This window comes from Geotrypetes seraphini, chromosome 15 (genome assembly GCF_902459505.1).
Source record: "Geotrypetes seraphini chromosome 15, aGeoSer1.1, whole genome shotgun sequence".
NCBI classification, from domain to species: Eukaryota; Metazoa; Chordata; class Amphibia; order Gymnophiona; family Dermophiidae; genus Geotrypetes; species Geotrypetes seraphini.
In genome coordinates, this window is record NC_047098.1 from 29,084,584 (window position 1) to 29,097,016 (window position 12,433).

The window sequence follows — 12,433 nt, forward strand, 5'->3', positions numbered from 1 at the left end:
TGGTTTATACTGCTCATCCAGGTGGCCTATTTAGGGGTTAAGAGTAGAAATAACCTGATTTAAAGTTTTAATGTGTAGCAATCAATCTATGACAAGAATCTATGCCATATTCTCTTATCTCCCTAGAAGAAAAATGTCCAACCTGGGTCCTAGCCTTCCAGGATCACAGGATAAACAGTGCCCACTCTCTGGAAGGCATGTCTCCCCATGGCGGCAGCGTGGGCAAGGCTCTTGACAATCTTTCCCATAGAACCCAGGTAAGCAGTGCTGATCACAGCGTGTGCCATTCCAGCCCAGGGCACATCTCATACAGGAACCATCCACTGGCGAGCAAGGCTGCCCTCCCTGGCAGTGTCCACAGCTGTATAGTCAGAAACAAAGAGCAACAAGAAGATTGGATCATATGTCATAATTTGTCCCCCCCCCAAAGATTACTATGCCCATGATAAATGCAAATGTAACAAAGAGCATACCCCCTCAAAAAAAACCCCAGTGTTTAGCACCAGCCTGTGCTAAAAACCGCTTGCACGGTTTTGTAAAAGGGGGGGATGTTAATATGTGTTTCCTATTGAAAATAATAGAAACTGGATTAATCCGTTCCTGGGTCCCACAAACCCAAATTTTAACAGTAAATACACTGAATTTTAAGGTAAAATATTAACAAATATTCCAAATCAGCATTCGGATTCTGGGGTAGAAAAACACACATACAATGTGCAGGATGTTCAGATTCTAAAGCAGAGTTCAGATTCCAAGACAAAATTTACTAAAAAAAAAGTTCGGATTCCAGGTCGTTCAAGTTCTGGGGCGTTCGGATTCCGAGGTACCACTGTACATTAGAAATGAGGGTTATATTTTTCCCTCTGTTTCAGTGGGCTCACAATCTAATTGTATCTATGTAAGAAGTATTTAATATTATAATTATTTATTAGCATTTCCATTTTACATAATTTTGATCATAATCATTATTACAAATAAACAGAAGTAAATTCAATTGCAAAAAAAAAATATATATATATATATATATATATATATATATATATATATATATATATATATATATATATATGTTTTTCCAGTACTTTTTAACATTTTTATTTCATTTTTATTTTGCAGGCCACGCACTGAATTTGTCATTCACATGCAGAACTTGCCTAGAGTTAATGTGGGAATACTTAACCATTGCCTATTAAGGACGTGCTAAATATTCCCACATTAAGAATATAAGAATTGCCGCTGCTGGATCAGACCAGTGGTCCATCACACCCAGCAGTACGCTCCCGCCGCGGCCCCTAGGTCAAAGACCAGCGCCCTATCTGAGACCAGCCCTATCTGCATACGTTCTGGTTCAGCAGGAATTTGTCTAGACTCCCTGGAGGGTGTTTCCCCCTATAACAGCCTCCGGAAGTGCATTTCAGTTTTCCACCACCCTCTGGGTCAGGCCCCGATGTTCTAAACTAACTATTAAAATCCCGTATTGCTGGTATATTTTCCGATTTCAAAAAGATGAGTGATGCTGCAAAGACTTTGCATGCAAATGAGCTCCACGGAGGTCCACAGAGGAAAAGTCCTTCTGTGGCAGGTAGAATCATTAACATTTAGAATTTTCCCTTTTAACGTATGTGGGATTAAGCAAAGGAAATGAGAAACGGCTGCAATTGATTCGAAATGCTGCAGCCAGACTGATTTTTGGAAAGAAAAAATTGTCACCTCTGTTGAGGAAATTACATTGGCTTTCATTTCAATTGAGAGTTCCATTTAAATGTGCCTGTATAGTCTTTAAAATTGTACATGGACTATTTGTTGCTTTGATGTCTTTAGCTCTAAATATCATGAGATCTTCAGGCACGAGAACAACTCATATATAAGCTCTCTTTTCCATCATTGAGAGGAATCAAGTCCATTAGTCAAATTTCACACTCCTTTCCATCCTTACTGACTGCAATATGGAATGGACTACCTCCTCAAATTGGATCGTGTTTATCTCTTCAGATCTTTCGCAAAACCTTAAAAACCACTGTGCTTCATCGCTTTTTAGGCTCTAGCTCCAATGAATGTTAATGGATCTTTCTTTGTGATCTAATTATGTAAACCGAATAGAGCTCCTATTTTTAGGAGATGATTCAGTATATAAGACTATGAATTAGACTAGATTAGAGAGTAATATTTTCAACTTACTTGAATTTGCACTTTGGTCCATAGAAACCAGCAGCACACAGCTCTCGGCAGTTCTGCCCCTCATACCCTGGGTCACAGTCGCAGTGTCCACTCACAGGGTTGCACTTCCCGTGCAGGCAGTCACACGAGTGCTCACACTTTGGCCCCCACCAGCCATCTTGGCACTCGCATCGCCCTGAGTACTGGGCACAAGATGAGTTATTGCAGTTGCATTTGACACTACATCGGTGACCCCACCAACCCTGCTTGCAGATGCAGAGCCCTGTGGCAGGGTCACAGCGAGAGCTGGATGGGTTGCACTGACACTGCTTCTTACAGTTGGCTGACCACCAGCCGGGCTCACACTGACAGGATCCTGTCAGGGGGTTGCAGTGCCCGTGTGACCCACATGAGCACTGAAACTTGCAGAGAGGTCCCCAGTGCTTGCTATGGCACTGGCATTCTCCAGTCAAAGGGTCACATCTGCCATTTGGATGACACAAGCAGCTCTCCTTGCAGTCTGAACCCCAGTACTGGTCAGGACAACCTGCAACACAACAGCACACCATTTGCCAGTAGCAGCTGGTAGGACAAAGTGCAGCGCCATTAGTTATTTATAAATGTATAATTATTTATTCCAGACTGATCTACAGTCCTTGGCGAGTTTCAACAAACATATATAACTCCTTATCCTTACCTAGATGTTTTTACCCTGTCTGTCTCTCTATCCCAGTGGTCTCAAACTCAAACCCTATGCAGGGCCACATTTTGGATTTGTAGGTACTTGGAGGGCCTCAGAAAAAAAACAGTTAATGTCTTATTAAAGAAATGACAATTTTGCATGAGGTAAAACTCTTTATAGTTTATAAATCTTTCCTTTTGGCTAAGTCTTAATAATAATATTGTCATTTATAGCTAAAGAAACATATGATCTAGAAACTGTTTTATTTTACATTTTGATTATGATAAACATACTGAGGGCCTCAAAATAGTACCTGGTGGGCCACATGTGGCCCCCGGGCCGCGGGTTTGAGACCACTGCTCTATCCTATAATGAATGTAGCTCCTCTCCATCTTCCCTCCATGTTCCAGTATGTTTGGTTAATTCAAATTGGAATTTAAAAACAGTTTTATAAACTGTACAATTTTTATTTCTGTATTTCGCCTAGAAATTTCTGATAGGCAATTATATCAAAGTTTAATAAAACTTGAAACTTGATATACAGTATGTTTTAGATCTAGATCTATCTATATATTACATTACAGATTTCTATTCCGCCATTACCTTTCGGTTCAAAGCGGATTACAAAAAGAGTTATGGAAGAAGGGTTACAACGTTAGATCAGAGTAGGTTTCCAAGAGAGGGAAAAGTAGGATCTGGGGTTAGGGAGGGGATGGTAAGAGGGGGGGTTAAGCTTTATCATGGTATTAAGCTTTATTAAGGGATTTCTTGAAGAGTATAGTTTTTATTTCCTTTCTGAACATCTTGTAGTCTGGGGTTGTTGTCAATAGGTCAATATTAATAAAACCACATACAATAGAGTGAATGCATATTATCTGGAGAGAGCCATAATAAAATGCAGCAAATAAAGGTCTGCTACCAAAAAAAAAAAGCTTTTACTTTATTCCTCATCTCTCAAACAGCAATAATAATCACAGCGACAAAGGCAATCAGTTCCACAGACATATACTGATTTTTGTGTGCTGCTACTTTTAGGCAGGAGTCCCCAGCCGACAGTAACTCTAATGAAAAGATAAGTACTTATGCTTAAACTAAAAATAAAAATTAACAGTGAAGTTTTGAGATAATTTATAAGTGGAAAGCATAATTAAAACCCTCCCCCCCCCCCTTTTTACTAAACTGCAATAGCGGTTATTAGCGTAGGGAGCCGCGCTAAATGTTCCGCGCTGCTTCCGATGCTCATAGGAACTCTATGAGTGTCAGGAGCTGTGCAGAGCATTCAGCATGGCTCCCTGCGCTAATAACTGCTATCGCGGTTTAGTTAAAAAAGGTGTTTGGGGGGGATTTAATTATGCTTTCCACTTATAAATTATCTCAAAATCTCACTCATAATTTTTATTTGTAGTTTAAACATAAGTACTTATCTTTTCATTAGAGTCACTGAAAGTGAATAAAATGGATCTGTGACAATTCGGCAGCAGTCTTTCTATATGAAAAAGAGATGAGAGATTACTGCATAAGTTTCCAAAGATCCAAACATGATATAGGGGTTGCATATAGGGGTTGTATCTGTTATAGAGTGCTACCAGTAAATCACACAGCCATAGTTTGCTACTTTTAGCCCAGCATAATGGAACTAAGAACAGACCTTGAGTCTGTGAAAAATAAGTGTCTAGAGAGCTGATATCATGACGTGAGGAGCATTGAGTTTTAAGGTCTTCAAAATAATCCAATGGGTTTTTGTATAGGCTCACCTCACTGCTGCTGTCGGCTGGCCTGAAGATTAAATTTCAGTGGAGCCGGAGGAGATAAGTGGTGGACAAGGGAGAATACCCCGGACAGTGTTTGTAGAAAGCCGTCTGGACACCTGACCGTGGTGAACTCCTCACCGGTCTATACAATTTACATAATGTGCAATTCTTATCGTTTTTTAAACCTACGTTTTACTTATCTTAGTAATGGTGAACTTTCAGTTCTCATTGTAGACTAGCGGTGAAACCCAACATGTTTCACGGAAGTTTCATCAGGGGTCTAACCAACACCGCCGCTATCCACCTCTAATCATTCAATGTGTTGGTTAGACCTCTGACGAAACTTCCGTGAAACATGTTGGGTCTCACTGCTAGTGTACAATGAGAACTGAAAGTTCACCATTACTAAGATAAGTAAAACGTAGGTTTAAAAAAACGATAAGAATTGCACATTATGTAAATTGTATAGACCGGTGAGGAGTTCACTACTGGCATCTCCCCGTTATAACACTCATGTGGGACGGAGGAGTGGTGGTTCTGAGGTCTATTAAAAAGTCTACTCAAAAAGGCTAGAACATCATTCAAAGCATTTATTAAGATGGAATAAGGCATTTGAAGAGCACCTTAGAAATTTATTTAAAACGGGACGCTGTCTTGTCTAAGGTAACATTTGGTCATACATCAATAGTCTGGATACCTGAGCCAGCCTCTAACAAGAGAACATGTCCAGGTAAATCCAGACATCTGGTAACCCTACGCACACCCTTTTAACTGATCAATGAAACTCTCATACCCCCTTTGTAAACCACTTGTCCACTAGTGACTACTGACCGCTACATATGCTAACAGTGCTAACTGCCATTATGTCACTAAAATTATAGCAGTACAGTTATACTGGGTATGTAAGCTTTGTTCGCCATCATTGTAGTACAACCATTTGGGCATCTGTGAATTTTGGTGCCCAAATGGTGGTGTCTAAAATAGAGAGTTGCACGGGGACAGAAATCCCACCCATCCCCGCCCGTCCCCACCATGATCCTCTCCATCCCCACCCGTCCCCGTCAGGATCTTCTCCGCCCCCACCCGTCCCCGTCAGGATCCTCTTCGTCCCCAACCGTCCCCACCAGGATCCTCTCCATCCCCACCCGTCCCCGCAAGGAATTACCTCCATCCCCGCCAGGATCATCTCCGTCCCCACCCATCCCCGCCAGGATCCTCTCCGTCCCCACCCGTCCCCGCAAGGAATTACCGTCCCCAAAAAAGCAGCAATTACTTCTGACAGGATCATCAATTCCACAGTTTCTTTTGTGTTTGCGCTGCTGTTTTCCTTGTGGAATCTCTTTGGTGGAATCCTTTTTTTGTTTTCTATTCAGATAATTAACTTATAAACCCCCTCTTTTACTAAGGCTGACGTGTCCATTATATTATATGGACGAACCCTGCTTCCATCCCCGTGGGAGTCCCGTGGGCCAGAGGGAGGTCCCCGTGGGAGTCCCATGAATTAGGGGGGATTCCCGCGGGACCCGCACAATCCCCGTTCCCATGCAGACCTCTAGTCTAAAAGTCCTCTCTGTACTTCTCCTCACTGATACTAGTCAGTGGGGAACAGGATCCATGGCTACTCGCTGCTTTAGCCAGGGTTCCTTGGAGCAGAAGGAAGATGTGTACTGCCCCAGGTGCCTGTGAAGGACAGAACAGGCTTCCTGAAGAATTATCCTCCCTCATAGGCATTACCTAGGGCAGCCCATATCTCCCTCCTGCTCCAAGGACCCCTGGCCACAATAGTGGTCAGCCTCCAAAGATGAGTATTAGAGGTCAGTACAGGGGGTGGGTGGGAATAGAGAGAGGATTATTAGATATTATCATCTGGGTGGCCAAATGTCCAGTGCCCTAACAGTGGTGCCCAAATGGCAGCACCCAAAAGTCCTGCTTTGTGGAATCACTGACCCATACATCAAAATTTCTAGAGAGCTACTATAGTATTAGTATTGCTTCTTTGACCAATTCTGAAAGAGCAAGAAAAAGAACGAGTTTAGAATAGTTTCTGAGCTTTAGCTTTGGATTTATCATATGCTACAGATTTTTTAAAATGTGATACTTTATGTTCGTTAGTCTTGTAGTGTGCTGGAAGTGTTGCTTTTGTAGTGGATATTTTTAATGTTTTTCTGATTTTGTATTTTATGTTTCTAATGACTGATACTTAAACCTTTGGGGAATGAAGGTATCTAATGAATAGAAATAAATAATGTGTGAATTTTTATATCTCATTGCCCCAATGTGTATATGTAAAACTTTATCTGAAAATGTGAAGCTAGCATTTAGAGATGAGGGATAAATTAAAGTCACAGTGATCTTTCTTACTGTTTCATTTTCTGTTTGATGACTGGATTTGTTGACCATATTCATACTTACGTGACTTGCAGTTAGCTCCAAAAAACCCTGGTTTACATCGGCATATTGCAGGTCTAACACACACCTCATCTTCCTTGCAGGTATCCAGGCCATCACAGATTGCTGAAGATGTGGACAAAGCGAAGAGTTCCAGGAGAAAACAAGAACAGAAGGAGATGCAAGAATTAAAGACATAAGAACATAATAATAGCCTTACTGGGTCAGACCAATGGTCCATCAAGTCCAGTAGCCCATTCTCACAGTGGCCAATCCAGGTCCCTAGTACCTGGCCAAAACCCAAAGAAATAGCAACATTCCATGCTACCAATCCAGGGCAAGCAGTGGCTTCCCCCATGTCTTTCTCAATAACAGACTATGGACTTTTCCTCCGGGAACTTGTCCAAACCTTTCTTAAAACCAGATACGCTATCCGCTCTTATCACAACCTCTGGCAATGCGTTCTAGAGCTTAACTATTCTCTGAGTGAAAAAATATTTCCTCCTATTGGTTTTAAAAGCATTTCCCTGGAAAAATTGACAAGATATAGAATAGACCTGACAATAGAAGTGGCAAGACTCGAATAAGCCATGTTGACTTATCCCTATTGTTGTAGGAATCTTAGGTGATATTAAGACAAAGCTGGACAAATTTCTACATAACTCTGAAATTTCAGTGGACCTACAAAAACAATTTTGCTCAGTTCAAGTAACATTTTGCAATGATATCTGGATAACTCCTAAGTTTTGGAGTGAAACACAAATTCTTCAGTGGTACCAGAGAAATCTGCTTGTGTTATGCACTGCAGCACTATGTATAATAATAATATTTTATTTTCTTTATTTATTTTTGGGGGCTTTATTAACTGCCTTTGTGAGGCAATTCATCCAAGATGGTGTATAACAGGTACAATTTAACATAAAATTTATAATTTTGTTAACAGCATAACAATAGTAACTGCTACAGACAAACATGTACCAGTAAAACATTCACAAGATGTTTTCCACCTATCTAAAAATACTTAGCATAGCTTTAGGAAGTCATGGGCTTAGGAAGTAGTTATCAGATAGCATTTTGTGATTTTTAAAAAAAAAGGTCAGTCCAGCAATAGATTTTAATCCACACTCAGCTTTGGCAAACAGGGTTGAAGATTACACACTGCAAACCATGAATCTCAAAGAAGCCAGTGTTCTGAAAGATTGCACAAGATCACATTCAGACTTGTCTCCTAGCTTCCAATACAGAAGAACAACCCGCTGGAGCACTAGCATCTGGATCATGAGCACAATTCACAAAGGCAATCTACGCTCATCGCTGGCAGCAGGGCAGGATTAATTCTTGGAGGGACCCCTAGGCGCACAAGTACACTGGGCTTCCTCTCTGATGCGAGCCGCCAAGGCAGAAACAGGAAGCTGTGTCAGAGGGGGAAGCTTTAGGTTGAGCACCGCTTGCAAGATAACGGTTGCCTTCGATGCTGGGGCCTGTTTGAAAAATAAAACATAGGAAAGGTGACCGCGAAGGTGAGGGGAAGGGAGGGAGTTGGGCCAGCTAGGGGGAGAAATGCCTGGACCACAAGGACCAACACGGCCCTATAGCACATGCCTGCAGGCCCTCCTGACATTTTCAGGCCCTAGGCACGTGCCTACCGGGTCTATCCTTTAATATGACTCTGGCTGGCAGGTGCAAAGGCTTTTACCCATTTGAACTTTGAATCTTGTTAGAGGCTACTTTGCAAGATATTAGTTGAGTCCTTTTAGCTTTGTGACTCCTGAAGCAGGCTTTTTTGCTGAAACACAGCTTCATGTTAAGTCCACCTGTAAAGCATGTTTGTATGCCTCATGGTGAATTTTTTTTTTTTTTTTTGGGGGGGGGGGGTTGGCCCAGTTTGATCTGTTTCTATTTGTTTAAAAAATTGATGTATAGATTTTTGATTGATCTTCTGGTGTCCTCTTCTCATCATTTTGTGGGAGTTTCACAAGTCACGAAAGAACATATAAGGAAATATTTGACTACCTGACAACTCATTTGCATATTTTACATCTCATCACTCCCTAATGCACAATGACTTAGAAATTGCCGCACTATTTTTAAAACAGCGGTGTTAGAGCTGTTTAAGTTGTGATAAGGGAGTGTGGCATAGTGGTTAGATCTTCATATCACCAGATGAGTTGGAGGACACTTTAGTAGTGCACATCATTCTGATCTGGACAATTCCATTCTGGTTTCTTTGTAGAGCTACAGCCTCAGCACCCTGAGTTTGTGGATTCAAATCCCATGCTGCTCCTTGTGACCCTGGGCAAGTCACTTAATCGCCCCATTGCCCCAGGTACATTAGATAGAGTGTGAGCCTGCCAGGACAGATAGGAAAAAATGCTTGGGTACTTGACTGTAAGCCACTTAATATACCTTGTCCAAGCGGTATATAAAAACCCCTTTCCCTTAAGGGTCAATTAATGCATCTTACAGTCCTAATATCACTTGATGAATTCCCCCCTTATACACATAACTCATAGAATACTAAAAGCTACATGTGTATCACTGGTACTTAGGTGTACACACTTATGCCAGCTCTATGGCAGGTGTAACTGCTTGAGCCTAAGTGCATACATGGTGTCCAAATAACCAAAAACCGTCTTAGGGTTAGGCAACAAAAATGATAGGAGGTTGGCGGCAAAAGACATATGAGGAGAGACTGGAAGCCCTGAATATATGTACACCTTAGAGGAAAAGAGAGACAGGGGAGATATGATTCAGACGTTCAAATACTTGAAAGGTATTAACGTAGAACAAAATCTTTTCCAGAGAAAGGAAAATGGTAAAACCAGAGGACATAATTTGAGGTCGAGGGGTGGGAGACTCAAGAGCAATGTAAGGAAATTCTTCTTTACAGTGAGGGTGGTGGATGCCTGGAATGCGCTCCCGAGAGAGGTGGTGGAGATGAAAACGGTGACGGAGTTCAAAAAAGCGTGGGATGAACACAGAGGATCTAGAATTGGAAAAGAATAGTAAATATTGAAGAACTAAGGCCAATACTGGGCAGACTTGCACGGTCTGTGTCTGTATATGGCCGTTTGGTGGATGATGGGCCTGGGGAGGGCTTCAATGGCTGGGAGGATGTAGATGGACTGGAGCGAGCTTTGACGGAGACTTCAGTAGTTGAAACCTAAGAACAGTATCAGACAAAGCGTTGGATTATTGCCCAGAAATAGCTAAGAAGAAGAAGAAAAAAGAAAAACCCAACAAATTTTTAGATTGAATCAGGTTGGGCAGACTAGATGGACCTTTATCTAGTCTGCCCAACAGACAGGTCTTTATCTGCCGTCATCTACTATGTTACTATGAATTCATCAAAGGGTGTTACTGCTTTAGCATGCACTAACGATTAGCAGATGCTGAATGTAAAAACACCCATTACATTCCATACGCTAATCATTAGCACACTCTAATTCAATTAGTGCGTGCTAAGGTGGTAAAACCCTTTGATGAATTCTTCCCTAAGGGCTCCTTTTATCAAACTGTGGTAGAGATTTTTACCGCGGATTAGCAAGGTAAATGCTCCAACGCTCATAGAAATTGAATGAGCATCAGAGCATTTACCTCGCCGGCCTGTGGTATAAAGCTCTACCGTGGTTTGATAAAAGGGACCCCACGTGTTTAAACAATTGCAAAGTATATGAAAACTCTTTAACAAAAATAAAATCTACTTTTCTTTAGAGAATAAGCACTTATCTGGCACTTTTGGGGCTTTAGCTTTTCCTCATAGGGAAGTCATCCCATTCCTTTTATCATTTTCGTCACCCTTCTCTGTACCTTTTCTAATTCCACTATATCTTTTTTGAGATGTGGCAACCAGAACTGCACACAGTATTTAAGGTGCAGCCGTACCATAGAGCGATACAAGGGCATTCTAACATTTTCATCTTTGTTATCCATTCCTTTCCTGATAATTCCTAGCATTCTATTTGCTTTCTTAGCCGCTGCTGCACATTGAACTGAAGGTTTCAACGTATCCTCAATGATGACACCTAGATCCTTTTCCTGGGCAGTGACTCATAACACAGAACCCAGCATCACATAGACATAGTTCAGGTTCCTCTTTCCCACATGCATCACTTTGCACTTGCTCACAATAAACGTCATCTGCCATTTTGTTGCCCAGTTTCCCAGTCTTACAAGGACCTCTTGCAATTTTTCACAATCCCTGATGTTTTATATCCTAAATTGTTTCACTAATTTAATTTTATAATTGTATTTCATGTTTTAATGGTTTACTTGACAGAAGCTCATTTGGACTGATGAATTAGAAACTTGCGAAATAAATGAATGTCGCTAAAGATACTTACGGGTGGGGCACTCCCTCCCTTCCTGCTTCCATCCTTGGCAACACAGGTAAGCCCCAGGGACTCTGCAGGGTAGACATATGGGATGGATATTAACAACACTGTCAGATCACATCACATTTCTTTGGCTTTAAGTCTTCCAGCACATCTGATAAGTGTGCAGGATGTTGCACTCACTCCCTCACGCACACACACTCAGTGATGCTCCTGCACACACAGAATATGAGCAAAGAAACATTAAGCAGGTGAACATTCGCCATGGTGACCTTAATGCCATGTGAGCAGGTGGAAGGGAGCTATGGGCAGCAATAAAAAAAGTGCATCGACATAGCAATAAATTGTGTGTCTGATCTGTGAGCAAGGAGAAAAGAGCGGGGAGACCAGAGCTTGATGATAAAATCAGCGATAAAGAATAGCACAATGAGACATACTGTAGGGCAGGGGTGCCCACACTTTTTGGGCTTGCGAGCTACTTTTAAAATGACCAAGTCAAAATGATCTACCAACAATAAAATTTTAAAAAAACACAACGCACACTGTACGCATAGAAAATGTTAATTATCATTCCTATTCCAGGGTTTTTCAAAGAGGTCAAAGCAGATGACTCTATGCACTATCACCTCAGTAACAACCATACAAAAATAGACAAATATACCCCCCTCCCTTTTTACTAAACCACGATAGCAGTTTTTAGAGCACAGGGAGCTGCGCTGAATGCCCAGCGCTGCTCTCGACGCTCATAGGCTCCCTGCGCTAAAAAAACTCTATTGCGGTTTAGTAAAAGGGGACCTTAGTGTAAAATATAGACAGCAGATATAAACTGAGACACATTTCGATCACTAAATTTAAAATAAAATCATTTTTCCTACCTTGTCTGGTGATTTCATGAGTCTCTGGTTGCACTTTCTTCTTCTGACTGTGCATCCAGTCTTTCTTTCCTTCTTTCAGCCTGTATGCTTCCTCTCCTCCACACTTCATTCCCTCCCCCAACTTTTCCTTCCTCTCTCCCTGCCCTTTCTTTCTCTCTGCCTCCCTTTCCTTTTTTTCTGTTTCTCTTCTTTCCTTCTGTCTCCCTGCCTGCCCTTTTTCTTTCTTTCTTTCTCCCTGCCCTCCCC

The 12,433-nt window shown here is 41.6% G+C and overlaps 1 protein-coding gene across 1 annotated transcript in view; it reads right to left on the minus strand.

Annotated features, from left to right (window-relative positions):
* SCARF1 (scavenger receptor class F member 1) overlaps nt 1-12,433 on the minus strand; it is a 42,601-nt gene that overhangs the window by 24,616 nt on the left and 5,552 nt on the right. The window contains exons 2-5 of the mRNA XM_033922914.1: nt 11,322-11,383; nt 7,003-7,104; nt 2,179-2,704; nt 143-361 (exon numbers count right to left, since the gene is read on the minus strand). Of these exons, the coding sequence (XP_033778805.1) occupies nt 143-361; nt 2,179-2,704; nt 7,003-7,104; nt 11,322-11,383 (909 nt within the window). The remainder of the gene's footprint in view (nt 1-142; nt 362-2,178; nt 2,705-7,002; nt 7,105-11,321; nt 11,384-12,433) is intronic.